Source organism: Castanea sativa, chromosome 11 (genome assembly GCF_040712315.1).
Source record: "Castanea sativa cultivar Marrone di Chiusa Pesio chromosome 11, ASM4071231v1".
Classification (NCBI taxonomy): Eukaryota; Viridiplantae; Streptophyta; class Magnoliopsida; order Fagales; family Fagaceae; genus Castanea; species Castanea sativa.
This window is the reverse complement of record NC_134023.1, coordinates 27695679-27713611: the sequence shown is the minus strand read 5'-3', so window position 1 is coordinate 27713611 and position 17933 is coordinate 27695679. Positions and strand designations below refer to the sequence as shown.

At 35.1% G+C, this 17933-nt stretch overlaps 1 protein-coding gene across 1 annotated transcript; it reads right to left on the bottom strand.

The window, feature by feature from the left end:
- Positions 1-1636: 1636 nt before the first annotated feature.
- Positions 1637-7608, bottom strand: LOC142614785 (14 kDa zinc-binding protein). Its single transcript, XM_075787420.1, has 5 exons — positions 7339-7608; positions 7001-7058; positions 6531-6620; positions 2106-2223; positions 1637-1987 (listed from the first exon to the last, which is right to left on the bottom strand). The coding sequence occupies exons 1-5, from the start codon at positions 7488-7490 to the stop codon at positions 1920-1922; spliced, it is 486 nt and encodes a 161-aa protein (XP_075643535.1). The 5' UTR covers positions 7491-7608; the 3' UTR covers positions 1637-1919.
- Between the last annotated feature and the right edge of the window lie 10325 nt (positions 7609-17933).

Below are 17933 nucleotides of genomic sequence, written 5' to 3'. Positions count from 1 at the left end.
GGTAAAGTTTTTTTTTTTTTTTTATAAAAAAACCTAACAAATTCTCTACATCACTCGATGGAATATCAAAGTTAACATAGTTCTTAGATTAGTTGGCACCTAACTTAGTCAGTTTATCAGCAAACTAGTTCACCTTGTGGACGGTTCCAAAAAAAATGATAAAAGGCTTGTTGAGGGCTTTTTATTTTTTTGGTTTATTATATATTGGGTCATTGTCAACGTAACTCTTTGCATATATGTGTTTCTAAGGTGGGGTGTGTGTGAATCTCTTGTTCTTATTTTTATTTTAGGAGTCATCACCAACCATTAGTTTTGTATTAGGTCAAAGTTAAGATTAGAACTTTCTAGTTTACAAGTTTTATAAAGAGTTGGGATCAAGTTATGGCAACTGTGAATCCGATGTTCCATGCCTACACCAAGCACATCAAGTTGGACTTTCATTTGCTCCTAAAATGTTTGTTGTTGGTGCCCATACGACCTCCTATGGTGCTTCTTACTCTCAAGTTGCAAACAATTTCAACAGTGTATTCTCCAAAGACTTCTTTCATGCATTACAGGTCAAGCTTGAGTCCTACCTTCACTGCCCTTCAGCTTGAGGGGAAGTCACAAGGAAAGCTCTTAAACTTTCCCTTGTCAGCCATATATGTCACATGGACCATGAGTCTTGGTTTAGGAACGAAATTGCATTCCGAATATTGTGAAGATTATGCCTTTTAGTCTTTGGAATGAAATTCCTATATTAGCGACTCCGAATTATATGTAATCCCACTATCATTTGCTATGTTTGTAACTCTACACCTGGACGTCTATATAAGCATGTTTTATCATTTGTTAAAACCTAGTCCAATCAATTCTTTAGAATACTACCACATTCAAGTTATTAGACATCATGTTGGAGTTTAAAGGATCCGTTTGGATAGAACTTATTGCTGAAAACTGAAAATACTGTAACAAAATAATTTTTAAAGGGGTAAAAATCACTGTTCATTCCAAAAGTTACTGTTCATTGGCATAAAATCACTGTTCATGGCCAATGAACAGTAACAAACACGCGGTGAAAAAAAAAAAAAAAAAAAAGCAAAAATTGGACATGGACGGGCTATCCAAATGCCCTCAAAATCCAGCAAAAAGTTTATTATGCGCCGCCAATTTTCAGTGAGACTTTTGCAAACAGGTTAAACTCCAAGAAGTTCAGTCAATTTGAAATATCTCCTTTCAGTTTCAATTCCTTATCTCATTCTGCAAGTAGACACTAGCCAGTCATTGAAAGGGTTTCATCATATTACTAAGTTGGTAAAGACATGGCTTGAATCAAGATTTCTCTCAAGACATCATATTGCACATCATATTACACGTATGTTAGGGAAGGTGCGTGCATATGGAGGACACCTAGGTTAGGCCGAAATGCTGAAATTCACAAAGTATGTCCCAGCATACTACACTGATCTCTGAATATTTAGACACATCACCAACTGTTAAGTACTATTCCAACACGACATAACAGCAAAAGTTAATGAGTGGCTGGTTGGATCAAGATGTCTCTCAAAACATCAGATTGCACATCATCATATTACACATATGTTAGTTGCATGCATATGGAGGAAATCTAAATTGGGCCAAAACCAGCAAGCAGAAATTCACAAAGTATTTCCCAGCATACCACACTGATCTAATTATTTAGAACTCATCCCAAAATGTCAAGTACTGCTCCAAAAGACACATGGAATAACACAGCAAAAGTCTGAGTAGCTACAAACCAGCTGATTGCTGTAATCCGTACATGCATTGTTTTAAGTTAGATGCATAATAAAGCTCACAATATCTTTTTTGCTTATTGATAGGTACCAATGAGAGGATACAAGGCACATCATTACTACTAATGACAACTTATCGACCATCATGGCCCAAATAACTCCGTCTTAGCCAGGGGGCCAGTTCATTTGTCGTCCCCCAAGGAGGTGGACGTGAATGTGATAAACAGATTGACCTGCAATTTATATTTAAGAAAATATTTAACCGAATTCTTGGAAAATTAGAAATCAATAAATAAATAAATAAATGTTTTGATTAATTTCAAGCAATGACAATGGTGAAAGAACACCAACATCCACTTGGCCCATCATTAATCACAATCCTGAAGCCATCATCCAGACCCTCCTGCTTGGCAACAAGCTTGGCAGTATAGAGAAGGCGGCCAAGAATCTCACAGTGCCTCTCCTCAGCCTGGTAAACAAAGGCCCATAGATAAAAATAGAACAATATCAAAATAAGCAAGATAAGCATTAGTAAGACCTACCTATATATTTCTCAAATACTACGTGAATATATACAGGGGCAAAGATCGGGTCCACCAGCGCACTGGACCTGTCAGGATGATGACACATTGCCAAACATGGACACATGTCACATCCTAACAAGTCCAATGTATAGGAGCACTAGATATGAGCCAAGTCTTATATACAGACCATAGAGTAATCAAGATCACCTTAATGGGCAAGGAAATACCAAATGCTCAACCAAAACCATACTAGTTAAAGGTAAGACTCCAGTTTCATTATATCCATGGCATATCCCTACCTGGAATGCTGCAAAATTCTAATTACATAAATTCCAAGTGGAAAAAAAGGCTATAATGGATATTTTTGAGCCTACTTATTAAAAATGGAAAGGTGCTAGCAAGGAGAAGCTAAAGGTTGACAAATAGTGAATTCAGGCAAATTTATAAAATTCTGAAGGCATCTGTTTTCTACAACTCTACCCCGTCTTCTAATAGAATTTTTCTTCTACAAATGATGAAAAATTTACCAATCTATTCAAATTCCACAACATGTTTATCTTCCTGATTTTGACACTTTATAATAATACAACTTTTGCAGACATAAAAAATAAAAACTAAAAAAAAATCCTATGATATTGGTTTATGGCCATTTATGTGTCATTTATTGGGAATTGGAAACCTGATGACTTTCATGGCTACCATTTATGATTCATAAATTAGGGAGATTGGAGAGGATAAGATGTGCTGGAAACCATACAAGAAAAAGGGCTTTAAGGTAGGTGTTTATTACCAACTTTTGGACTCTGATATTGATACTGCTACTACTAATCATCTTTTCCCTTGGAAAATAATTTGAAAGATCCCTGTGAGAGTAGCTTTCTTTGTATAGACTGCAGCTTTAGGTAATATTTTGACTATTGACAACTTAAGGAAGAGAAAGTTAAAGCTCATTTTTTTTGATAGGTAAGAAAAAATATTATTGAAAGTGGAGTAGCAGGAAAAATTCACAAGGTTCACAATAGTGAACAAAGAGTAAAAAGAAAACAAAAAGTAACAAACAGTCACTAAGCGATTCTAAGAGACAAAGGAGAATCTATAAGTGCAGAACAATCCGAGAGACTCCAATAATGAGACCAATCAAAGAGGGTCCATTGGCATAAATCTAACAACTAAGCCAAAGATTTCCTAATATCCTCAAAAGAACACTGATTTCATTCAGTCCAAATAGTCCACATTCAACCGCTTGGAACCAAATATGTACAAATGTAATGGTGAATCTATTAACCACCTTTTGCTACATTGCCCATCGTTACAGGTTTTTGGTTTGTTTGGAGTTTTTAAAATGATGCCAAAATCTGTAGTTGAGCTTCTAGCTTGCTGGCAAGGTCACTTTGGTCGTCATCAAAATGGTCACATTTGAACGATTATCCCACATTGTTTGATATGGTTCATTTTGAGGAAAAGGAATAGCAGAAGTTTTGAAGATACCAAGCATTCTATGTCTAATCTTAGGTCCAGTACCAATAAATGGAGCAACTTTAAACAGTAAAATAATATCATCTTCCGAGCTATTATTTTGCTCTTTCAGTCCTGCTTTAAGCAATTTATAGAAGGGTGAAAAACAAAAGAACTAGCTGATTGAAGTAAATTCCGCCAACATCTGAAACCAACATAGCCTTACAATATCAAATTTTGAATAGTTTATAATTGCTGCTTCTTTTTTTCTTTTTCTTTTTTAAGTAATAAAGAATTTTATTAATAGAGGCCAAATTATAGTTTGCACGAAAAAGTAGTCACCAAAAGTGTTCACACTCCTCATGAAACCACTATAACCACTTACCCAACAAGGTTTCATTAAACGTGATAATCTTCCTCTTTCAGCCCCCCCCATATTTAAGCGGAGAACATATTGTATCCCAATCTACCAAATGAAATTTAAATTCCCCACCTCCCCCACCCCACTAAAAGTTCAATTGAAACTTCTCCATTCTATTAGTAATATGGGTAAGGATATCAACAGAGAGAAAAATAATAGGAAGACTAAATAGCATGCTCTTGAGTAGTGCAATGTGACCCCCATTAAAAAAAAATATCATTTTCCACCCAGCCAGTGTTTCTCCATCCTTTCAACTACATTCCATGCCAAATTCACTTCATAAAAAGAACCCAAGGGCATGCGAAATAAGTGATCAGTAAGGAACCCACCTTACAGCATAGCAACGCAGCCGACTCTCCCATATTATCAACCACCCCCTACTAGAACCAACACACTTTTGCTCAGCTTAACCCTCAACCCCGTAATAGCTCCAAAACAGAAATGTAATCATAGAATTTATAAGAGGTCAAAAAAACATCACAAAAGAAAATGGTGTCATATGCAAACAAAGGGTGAGACACTGACAAAGCATCAAATTATCCTCTATCTGCTCTGAACCCCTCCAAATAACTACGCTCCACAACTCTTGAAGCATACTGCTAAGTACCTCCATAACTAAAATGAACATCAAAGGAGACAAAGGATTGTCTTGTCCACCAATGAGCTCTAGCACAACTGTCACTTCCTCCCCTTGCAAGTGCTAGGTGTAGAGTGAGGTCATGGGTTCAAGACCCACCAAGTGTGTTTGTGTGTAACTTACAAGTAAAAATAAATAAATAAGATAAAGAATTATCTTACCTCAACCGCCTAGATCTAGAAGTATAAGAAATGGACTTCAAAACCACACCCACAGAAGGTCATCCATCTTGTTATTTTCCACAATGGAACTTTTGCCCTTCAAGTCTAATCTTGGGTCATCACATGACCCAATAATTCATTGCGCCTTGCCATTTATTTGCTTCATTTTCTAGAGGCCCAACTTTCCCCCAGTTAAACTTTCAACCATAATCCAGAGCATTTACATGTGAATTTTTTTTTAATCGGTTATTTAGTTGTGAGATAAATGGAAGATAGAAAGGGGGATTTTTTTTTTTCCATTGTGATTTCACCACCTCATAATTTGGCTCATGAAAAACTCCACCTCAATATTTTAAATGAAGTCCTTTCCTTATATGTAAAACTTTCACTGCTAAACCCAATCAAGTGAATCAACTGCTTCCACCTCTAATGTGACACACCTCATTGCCACCAAAGAGGCCTCCATTGGAAATTGAGCACCAATTCTCATGAAGAAAATGGATTCAAACCACAGAAACCAAATCTTCCCATCCTTTTCTGTCCCTCCCTTCCAACATGCACACCACAGGCCTTTGAGAGACACTGTGAAATTCCCCTAGTTCTAGATACATGCCATTCTTATTCCCACAGCAGGACAACTAAATAACCCAATACCTGTCCTGATTTTTTTTTTTCCTTTGACAAACTATACCCATCCTAAAAATGTCTAATGGACAATTCATTTGTCAGATGCTTCTTCACTTTATTAATCCGAGTCACATCCACTTTGCACCCTCCAAGCCTGTCCCTACTACCCTATAACCTGGTTTGAATGTACCTCACATATATAAAAGAGGTATGTTGCCCTACCTTTCAGAACGGAATCCAAATGTTTTGGACCAGATTCTTAGTAACACACAAACTCCCTTGGTATTACAAGGATGTTTCTAATATTATTGGAAAGAGACTACATCGTGAAAATAAACACGAAGTAGCCTAAAGAATTACAATGGGATAATATCTATATATGAGTTGACTATATGGAGGAGTGAATGGAGTTACTATCAGTATGACTTGATACAAAAGAACACTCATAAAGAGAACTAATGAAGGATGCTTGTATTTGAGAAGACGTGCACTCCACATCATCAAAAATACGCCGATTTTGTTCCCTCCATATAGTCCACATCAAACATAAAGGGATAAGATTCCAGATATTTGAAATTGGTTCACGACATAGCCAATCCCACATAATAAATCAAGAACCTGGGGAGCATTTAAAGGTGTTTTGAGGGAGCTTGGGATATATCGGTTGGTTAGGGAGGGGTGGGGGTGGATTCTGATGTAGGGCAATAGGAGGAGGTGATGGAAGTTAAGGGATGGGAGAGCCAATGCAGTTGAGGGATCATCAATTGCATCATTCCCAGAATTTTGTAATTGCCAGTTTTAAAAAGGATTTAACGGTAAAGTGACTAGTTTTTTTTTTCCCCTTCTTTTTGACGTTTGAACTAAACTACAAATTTTGAGACAACCAAAATGGAAACATTGAGTACAAATGTGTGCGTGCGTGTGTGTGAGAGAGAGAGATAGAGAAAGTACCTTAGATAGTCCACTCAACCCAGCCTTAACTTTAGGAATAATTAATATGTGTGTGGGAGCTTGGGGAGATATGTCTCTAAAAGCAAGGACCTGCCAGGAATAGACAATATGGGAAAGATTAATTGATATTTCCATTACTGCCAGTGCCATAATACCAAGAAATATAAAGAGAGAGATAGTTGTTTAAACTCTAGGTGTAAGGCTTTAAGCAATAATAATATGAATGCAGCCATTCAGAAAAGATCTGAAATGTGTTGAATGCCGGCGATGACATAGAACCTGACCAAGGCCAGTAGTGGGGATTGAACCCAGGACCACTAGGAGTAGGAGGCACCTTGACAGGTTTTGAAACCAATTTCTTTAATTCAGAACCAATTCTTTTAAAATTTGCTCTAGACTAGTTATGTAGAATGTGAAGAATCCAATGTGTGTGAAAGAAAGACTTAGACTTGGACTTAGTTTAGCAGTACCTCATCATCCTCATAAACCACCTTAGATGGAATTTCTTTACTAATGATTTTGTCAAATCTGCAAATTAAAGATCCCCATATCAATAGTATGTTATAAATTAAATTCAGATCAAACAAAATTGAGTCCCAAACCCACTACAAATAGCAGTAATCAAGAACAATACTAGAAACATGAAGTTTTTATTTGGAGTAATGCCCTAATAATAACAATAATAATAATAGATCAATCCCCTTACACCAGAATCTAAACAAAAACGTAAGGGATAAAAAATCTGAATAATATTGTATTTGTATTATGTTCAAGGCAGGAAAATAATAATAAAAAACATATACGATACATGGTGGGAGAATCAGAAGGAACAGCTGCAAGAGCGGCTTCTTTCTCTGAAGCCATGGGATTTGGATTTGAAGACAAATGAGAGTTCAAGACACCAATCCGACCGAGCCTAATTCTTTCCTTTTTTATATCTAGACTATCACTTTCTTCCATTCATCAGTACCACATTTTACAATACCCTTCTCTCTCAAATTTCTCTCTTTTTACGCTACCCAGCCCAACCCAACCCAACTATTGGGAATGGAGACCATTGGGTATGGCATTGGTACCCACCCAAAAATCTTAGCCGTATCTTATTTTTATTGTTTCAATCCTGACCCTTCTTTTTTTCTTTTTCTTTTTTTGTATTTGAGAATTTTTTTTTTTTTTTAGGTTTTTTTTATTCTTTGGTTAGAAGGTATTTTAGCATGGACTCTGTTGACAAGCTAGGTCTTGTGTAAGAATTGAGTTTTTTAGTTTTTTTTTTCTTGACTTTGGGTTAATTTTGTTTGGGTATTTTGGGTTAGAGCAAGACCTAGACTTAGGTGTTGTTTCTCAGGTTTTCACTCTTAAAATTTTGCCATATGGATTTTTTTCTTATAGGATGGAAGTATATTTCTTAGTTAAATAGTTACATGGCTAAATTTTAAAAAATGAACCTAAAGAACAGTACTTAAAGTACTATACCTAAGTTTTGTCTTTTGAGTTATATGTTTGCTGGTTCCATGTGACCATTTGAGAAGATACAAGCACTTAAAATTAACATTATGCATGATTAAGCATACATAAATATTCACCATTTGAAACCTTTTTTTTTCATGCGTGATTAAACATTCTGTAATGTCATTCTTTTCTCTTAGGATCATAATCATGCCTAAGAGTGTTGATTTGCCTACTTTAAGTAGTGTGTCTGCATGTTATTATTGTGGTATGTAATGCAGAGTCTCACTCTGTTAATTGCTGGTTTAGAGTTTTCGGGGCTCCTATTGTATGCTCATTTTATTTTGAATAAAATTCTTGAATTATTAAAAAAAAACTTTATTGATTCATAATAAAAATAACAATAATAATTATGCATTTATGGGCTAATATCAATTATCTTTCTAATTAATAGATAGATGATGAACTCCACTAGGGTTTTTTTTTTTTTTTAAGTAATCATTAGTCAATGCAACTTTGCAGTACAGTCTTTTAAAATAGAGCATATATTGGTAAGATTTGAAAATGGATTTTAAAAGTTATTTGAAGGCGTTTGAAACTAATACATTAAATAAATATAAGTTTTTCCTTTGGCATCAAAGTTCAAACTACAAGATTTTAAAAGGACTTTATATGGCCTACATTTAAGTGATAAATGAAAATTCATGTCACTTCACAAGTATTAAGTGTTTGTGGGGTGTTGGGAGTAAGAGTCAGGATTCAAGTCTCTAGGAAGAAGTTTCACACATATACACACTTAGATTAAACTAGAGTAAAATTCCCATCTTGCATAAAAAAAAAAAAAACAATTTCTAGGTAACATTCAATTGGTATATCCCCTTTGGTTAATAAATACATTGAAATTACAAGTTTTAAACTCCTTGATGAAATGAGGGTTATGGAACAAATCTTAATTTAAAAGGGTTCCTAGTTTAGCCTATATATATAACCTGTCTCCATCAAAAGGAAATATGTGAGGTAAACGCGATAGACTAGAAAACCCTTTTTATATATATACATTATTATATAGTAAGTGTTCTTTTTCTCTAAACACTTATACAACTATGGTTGAAGGTATATTTATTTTCCATTGCAACTCTAAATTTATCTTACATTTGGTATCAAAGCCATCCTTCATGATATGATGTTTAGTGATTTTAGTTAGAGAAATTTCTATTATTTCCAATTACCATATATTTGTATAGTAAAAGTTTTTATGCGCCAATTTAATTTTGGGATGAAATTTAAGTTGTCCTAAATGCAAATATAGAGCATGCATACTCTAAATCCTAGAGAACAAATTTTGTTTGCATCTTTATTAGTATTTGAGTAACGAATTGCCATTGAGTTTTGAGATTGAAAGTATCAATTTGAAATCCACATGATTATTATCTATATAGAACTAGATAGGTTCAAAGGTAGATATATTGTATCTATTTGTTTTTTTAGTACATGTGCAACTCAAAAACTTTGTTTTCTCTAATCTAAATTGTCCACATATAGTATTTGAAAATATGCTAATGTGGACCAGTGGGTAATTTGACTATAATACATGCCAAGGCACTTAAAGTGTTCGTAAATTTGATTTTGATTTTGATATTCATCAAGTGTACATCCAAATATTTATGTTTGTTTCCTAGATATAAAATCTTAATTATTTGGAAAGTAATTTGTGATTGTATGGTAAATCATATGACAAACATGCCTCATCTTGATATTTGTACAATTTTCAATAGTGAATTGCTTTAGGGACCATTTTTTATGGATCAATACATTTGGCATGATAACACAAATGATCCTTATGTTTTGGAGACCATAACATTTTTACAATAAATTATGGGGATAAATGTGTTGCATGTAAGTTTGAAATTATTTCATAAAGTTTATTGTTACCTATGAGATTCGGATAATTTATGTGAGTAATTTATTTAAGTGCATTATAGGTTTCCTTGCACTTATCATCTATTGAAATATTATGTCATGTCATTTTTTAGTGCATATTGATCAATATTAGGATTAGTTGATCTTTATGATGCCATATGAAGTAGTGAATATCAAAATGACTTGGGAGTGGCTATAGCATCTTAAAACCATGATGATAATGACATCAAGAAATTTTTACGAGATTTCATTAGGAATAAAGGCATCTAAGTGGCAATTAATTCATGAAAATAATGACTTGGCTCGATAGGGAGGTTATTATTTTTATGAATTAATTGAAATAAGATGGTGAATTAGGCACTGAGAACATAATTTTCTTAGGCCTATAGGTATGGAAAATTTTATTCTTATTGTTTATATTTACTAGTCTTATTAATGAAGTATTTTGTTAAATTCATGCGATGCACCTTTGCCAATAGGAAGGTCGAATTTTACTACTAAATTGACATCGGTTATTTAGAATTAAGGTTTAAGTTTTATAGCATCAAATTTTATTTTTTTGGAGTCCGTGGATCTATGTTTTGGTACTTATGTGTATGAACCACCCATCCCATTCAATAAAATACATGTCAAATGAGAAACTGAGTACTAAGGGCGGGAGTGATCTAATTGCTCAAGATTAAAAGCTTGGGAATTTATTCCTATAAAGTTAAAGGTTTTGTGAAAGTTGATGATGATTTGTAACAAGTATCATTCATCCATAATGGTTATCCAAGCCCAACAATGTCCAAGATAATCTTTAGAAGGGAGAAAATAGAAAGATGTATCACAAACATGAAAATAGATTGTCCAAGGAAATGATTAGTTGTCTAAAAGAGATATAAGTCGTCCATACCACAGGAAGGTTTAGACAACGAACTAACACTTAGTGAATTTCAGAATATTTTCTACAAACACAAAACGATCGAACCACGATCCACTATTACGTGATGTGGGGTGAATTCCCCGAAATTTGCTCCACCCTCCCCATTAAACCCACACATCTCCCATGATGTTAATGGAACCTAACAAGTAGACCCACTCCAACGCTTTCTATAAAAGGACCAAGCTTCATCCAACCAAGGTAGGTTCTACTATTTATTCACTCACCACACTTGAGTTCTAGAGAGAAAACTGACTTAATTGTTGGAGGGTCCTTGGACGGTTCACCTCGATCATCTTTGATATTTTCTTTCTTTCTTTTCAGGTCATCCAACTGTTGTTGAAGCACGAAACATTTAGCCTACTGATTTTCACACATCATCAAAAGCTATTAATATTAATTTACAAGATTTATGAAGGTTTGATTCCCAATAAAAGCTATACTTTGCAAAAGTTAGGCACATAGATATCCCACTAACGGTATATAAAGGTTTACCATTGTTGTTGCCTCATTTGGTTTTACTGGGTACATTGTTGATCAATGTATATACCTTAAGGTCAGTGAGAGTAAATTTTTTTTTTTTACACCTAAATATGAATGGCATACTACTTAGAAGTAGTGATTTGGTTTTGTCATGTAAGACATCCTATTTGCTATGAAGCTATAACGCAAACATTATGGATAAGTCTTAAGGCTGTCGATTTTATAATGTAACCTTTAAAGATTTTTTTAAAGATAACTCAGTTATAATTTTCTTCTCTAAGGATAATGATTGTGAAAGCTGAAATAAACATAACGACATAAATTAACTCAGTCTTGGAGAGAATTTTAAGAAACTGATAGTGTCCATTGAGCTAAAATTTATTGAGTTAATATATGTTAATTTCATAACTAAAGATTTACCGGCAAAACAATATAAAATTCTTTTCGGCATATGGAACTTGTTAGTTCATTTGGTGTTTAATTTCACTCTAATTATTCTATGTTCTGGACACATATTTGGTTAGTTTTGGAGAAGGAAATATATGATTTTTATTTTGTGCACATAAAGTATATGTATTAAGTTAGATTTATCTGTGGAGATATATAAGGATGATATATCTGTGGGGATGTATAAAAGAAGACCCAAATGACAAATATGTATTACATTCATAAAGAATTAATGGCTCATAAAGTACTCAGGTAAGGATTACCATACATTATAATACATGGAAGGAAGTGCTCATTATAATAAAGGGTATTACCGCATGATTCATGTATTGGATTCTTTATTTGAGTGGGAGCATTTCACAACTAGTTGATATGGGTAATATCATGGTCATATTAAAGTGAATATCGCTTATCAAGTTATTTAAATGTCATGTGGGCTAAGTGGGAGAATGTAAGATTTTTAAAAGATTTTATATGGCTCACATTTAAGTGATAAATATAAACTCATGTCTTAAGGATTTTATTTGTGAAAAACGTTATGTGAGGTAAAGGCCATAAGCTAGAAAACTCATTTTTATATATACACTATCATATAGTAAGTCTTCTTTTTCTCTAAACACTAAAACAACTATGGTTGAAGGTATATTTATTTTCAACTGCAACTTTAAATTTATCTTACACAAACTTCAAAGAATACCAAGAGAGAAGTTTCCGTAAAGATATCATTTTATCTTTGGATGGTTTCCTTCCCTTTATAGTGCTGATATACATGTCCTCTCTCTTATTTGGTCTGCAAGTTATAATGCTAAACTTCTGTTTGGTGGAGCCACATCGGGGCAGGCCCTCCTAGCTTTATCAAAATTTCATTAATTGAGTTGAAAATTTGAAATAGTGTTGAGCAATTGATAAATTTGACTGACCGCCCCCCCTCATAAAATTTTGAGAAAAATATATATCCATTTCAAAGTTCATTTTGAATAAAATAACAAAAAGATAAATACCTATCACAAAAACAAAAAACAAAAATATAAATACAAAAAACTCACAGAAGAATTTGTATATGAGATATTCCCAAATCAACTTAATCTCCAAAAACAGTTTGCTAAAAAAAACAAATCCCTTGTAAAGTTCTTTGTTAAAGGAAACAAATCCCTCTAAATTAGGACTTCCCTTCTATGTGAAAAATCCCTCTCTAACATGGAAAATACTTAGGTACTCTTGGAATATAGCGAAATGGTGCTTTCTCCTCTCATATTTATGGTGAACCCCACCATTAATTTAATGAGTTAACCCCACCATGAATGTAAAAGGAGGGAGCACCATTCACCGTGCTCCAAAAGTTCCTAAGAATTACTCCTTCAACATATATACATGTCATTGACTAGGTTGACTATAAAATAAAAATCAAAACTTTTAAGTGAATCTCAACATTCCTAACGTTGAGTTTTGCGCAAGATTTTTATAAAAAATTTAAGTGGCAAAATACGCATAAAATTTGACATGGCTAATATTGAATTCTTGGCATATCTCAACATCAGCAATGTTGAGTTCCAAAATGGGAGTATTTTGCTACATAGTTCAAAAATGGAGTTGTTTGGTTACATAGTTCAATAATTTAAACAACCATTTTTGTCCTAAAAAATCCAAATGTGATGTAGCTTAATAAAAGGGCGATCTAGGTAAAAGTTGAGGCAAAGACGGCCCGCTAGGTTGAAAACTCAAAAGAATGATCTAGGTAAAAGATAGAGAAAATACCATAAGCATGGCCAAAATTCCCGCAAGGACATCATTGGCAAAAATTAAGTGGCATAGGAGAAAGAAAAGAAAAATAAAGACAATAAGTAAAGATAATAAAATGGTGGATTCTCTTATTGCTCAAATTAAAAGATAACAAATTGTTTCCATAGGAGATTTGGAAAATTCCAATCCTTTATTAAACCCAAAAGAAAAGACACGAGGATCATAATGTGCAGAAAAGTAAAATTTGGGGCATATCAAGATAGCTAGTCAATCCTCTTCCTTTTGTTGGACTTTTTGTAAGCCTTCTCTTCCCTATGAACCCACCTCAAGTCAGTAAATAACCAATCCTTGTACCCCGAAGTTGGATGGAGGAATTAAGGAAAACGGATGTCCTTAGTTATCATCCTCTGCGACCAAGTCTCACGAATTCTACCTAAGACCCTTTCAGTAAATGCCAAGGTATGGAAGGAACCATTGTCACTAAGGGCTCCTTAACGGTCACCAAATTGCCTCGCAATGCGACATGTAGAGTAGTAAGAGCAATAGCGAAGCCCAACCAAAGGAACAAAGTTATCCCTGAAGCCATGATTGACCATGTTCGTGATATGCCACGATTCCACCACCCATTGGACACCTAAAGGGGATAGACACTTCAAGAATTTAGTGAACTCAGTAGGATCCATCACCTTATTTTTGAGCTTACGATTATGAGGATGCTTTGGCTAATATTGACTAGGGAAAACAGTGGGAGGATGAAGCAACTGGAGCCTTTCATATAACCATATCTAAAGGAGAAAAAAGAAGAAAGCATGAGTTTTGAGTGGAAAAATGAGAGATAAAAATAAAAGAGAGAGAGAGAGAGAGAGAGAAATTAAATGTATCCACAAAGATGATATAAGGAGTCTCGATGGGTCGAAAACCGAAAGGCAATCTATGAAAAAATTAGAGGAATCCTGCTAGGACACTTGTGTACCCTTTAGAAAGGGATAACTCATGACATTCGGGTTATGTCCCAGGACATTCCTGAGCAAAGTCATTAGGGCCATAAGCATAGACCGACCAAGGCAGACAAGGAGGGGCAACAGGACCACCAATAGCAGAACCAGCCACACCCTGACATAATCATCATAGTTGAGTATCACCATGTGCAAGAAAAGAGAAAGGAAAGTGAAAAAGAAAGAATACACACTTCCACAGAAAAGGAGGGCATGAGATGAGTCTCACTGGACTGGGCATAGTCTAGATCATCCATGAACCTCTCAGTATAAGGAATGCCATTCCTCTACCACTGGTACTCAGCATTAGTCATGGAAAGTGGGGAAAGCATGACCTATGAAGGATCCATTGAAACCTGCAGTGCGTCCGCACCCACCAGCTGGCAACTAACCCTCTCAACCAAGTAGAGGACCCTGTAGACACTACGTTTTGTATCCTTTACAACTCGGGCCCCCATTCCCCAATGATGCTGAAATTCTAAGGCCAAGGTTGGTTTAAGGCCCAATCAGATTCTAAATTGACTTAAGAAATGTTAAAATGAAAATATAACTTCTTTTGGGAAAATAAATCTATTTTGAATAATAAAGACCAAGGAAACCTCTAACCTACACACGCGTATATGCATATGCGTACGTAAGTCTGATGCACACAAGCATCGACTTGCATACGCAACTAGGGTTTCAAAAAGTTATGAAAGGCAAATTTTTTGCATTAAAGCTGAGATTTGAAATGAATCCCACATTATCTAAAAGCCATTCCAAACCTCCTTGCACCCTCTAAGAGATGATTTTGTGGCCTGTATGTCAGTGGAGGAGAAGAATAAGAAGAAAAAGAAATGGTTGGTAACCGTTGGAGAAAAATAAAAAGGTGGGGAAGTCTGATGACTAAACTACATGTAGTTTAGGCCTCCCACTAAACTACATGTAGTTTAGTATAAAAAAAAACTTTCAGAATATCCCCAGTGGACTACTAGAAGGTGGGAAGTACAAAGAAAAATTCAAGAAGGCATTCAAAAATGACAGAAATATCCTTAATAAGATAGAAGACACAAGAACTCTCAAAGCATCTCCAATGGATTGAAAGGATCAAGAACATCCCTTAGCGGATCGAAAATCACTAAGGAAACTCCCTTGTGAGTCAAGATCATTAACCAAATCCCCAATAAGTTACAGAATAAACAAGTTTCTCCCAAGTATCATGGAGGACTCCCTCGTGGGTCCAAGGCACAAGGAAAACTCCCTTGAGGGTTATGAAGAAAAGAATTTCCCTAGAGAATTGAGGAAACTCCCTAGTGAGCAGAATCAACAAAGGCTTCCCCAATTCCCCCGTAAGTCATGAAAGAGAAGAAGATAATTTTCCCCAATGGACTACACATTATCAGAGACATCCCTGTAGGTCAAAATTACCAAGAAGGCTTCCTCGTGGACCACCAACACACTCCTTAGCGAGTTATTCTCCCCAATGTATCTTACACCAAGGACTTCCTCGTGAGTCAAAACTACCAAGGCCACTTGTTCACATATCACGTGGGAATTGAATATGCAGGCACAACCCCTATACAAGTCAGAAGAGAAGAATACAGAATTTGTGCACATATTCTGAGGGAATTGAATATGCAGGCACAGGAAGAATATAGAATCTGTGCACATATTCCAAGGGAATTGAATATTTAAACATAGACCCTATACAAGTCAAAAAAGAAGAGTATAGAACTTGTGCACATATCCCAAGGGAATTGGATATGCAAGCACAATATAAGAGATAGAGATGGAGATAGAGATAAAGACAAAAGTCACCCAGAGGTAATAGCTTCACCAGAATAGAAGAGATAGAGATGGAGACAGAAGACAAGTATTACCTAGAGGCACAAGCCACCTGGAGAAGTTTAAGGCAAGAGCTCCAGATAGACACCACAAATATATATCCTTTTAAGCTTGTAAGAGTACCTTGTTTGTTTGGTTGATGGTTAAGGCCGTTGGCCATATTTGTTTTTCTTTTTTAGTGACTCTAGGATAATGAATCACTTGCCTTTTGCTTGCAATTGGCAAAACAAGTTTTGGAATAGTGAATCTGTCCTTACTCATTTCCCAAGTAACAAAGGTGGGATTTCAGACATATGAATCCCGCGCAACGCTACAGAGTTGCACCTCACCCCATGTATGCGTGTTGTTTGTCATGTGCATGGGTTGAACTCGAGCCGTATGTCAAAACAAAATGTTTTATCTATTATTCTTTTGATTTCGTTAGCAGAGCCCACGAATCAAAAGAAAGGCATTTGTAGACACCGCATTTTGTACCCCTTATGACCTAGGCCCCCATTCCCCAATGATGTTGGAATTTTAAAGTCCAAGGTTGTTTTTGGGCCCAATCAGATTGGAATGGTCTTGAGGAAAGTGTTTTCAAAAAAAAAATAAGTCTTTTATGAATTAAATAAGCTATTTTTGGAAAATAAAGGCCACGGAAACCCTAAGGCATGCAAACGCATACACGCATATGCGCATGCATGCTCAGGACCTGTGTGTGCATGCATGAAGCATGTGCACGCATACATGGGCATGCATGTGCATGCTAGGGTTCTAGAAACTATGAAAGGTAAGTTTTTCTGCATTAAATTTTGGTTTTGGAATGAATTCTACATCGTATAAGAGTCGTTCCAAAACCCCATTTCTTAACTATAAAAAGTCATATATGGTACCTTTTCAAAAGACACAAAAAATCCTAAGGGAAAACACAAGATTCACTAGAAATAGTGAATCAAAGAGGGAGTTTTTTCATAAAACATCCTCCAGTCAATATTTTTCTGATTGAGGCCTTTTCTAGCCTTAATCGTCGAGTTTCAAGTTTACTAATCATTTCTTTGTTTGATTGTGTATAGATTGACTGAGAGGAATGGTTAAAATCAAACTAAAGAGCTTTGTGTTTTGAGGTATAATGCTCTAGTTTCTTTTCTTTTTCTTTTCTTTGTTTTGATCTTCTTTAACTTGTTGTTTTTCTGGTTTGTTTGTGTTATAATATACCTACCTAGTTTAGGTATTTCTAGCTTTGTCGTTTTAAGCATGTTAGGTTGTTAATTTTAAGTTTATGTTTTGCTATGCTCTTGTGTTTTTGGGTTAGAGCTTAGGGCGTGTATGCGTATGCATGCTTTCTACATTTGCACGCATACTAGAAGTATGTGTACGTACACAATTGGGCTGCGTACACAGGCCCTATGTATGCGCACGCATACCCATGCCCTAAAACCCTAAACTCACCTTTTTGCTTTGGTTTCTTTATTTTACTTATATAATATGTCCCTACCTTGTCTTGTTTCATGCTTTTGAGTCTTTACCTCCATGTTTGTTTGCTTTGTTTTTCCTTTGATTGCTAGCTTAGGGTTTTTATATTTTTGTTTTGTCATGAACATGCATATAACATGTCCATACATTGATGTATAGGTGCTGTAATGCAGT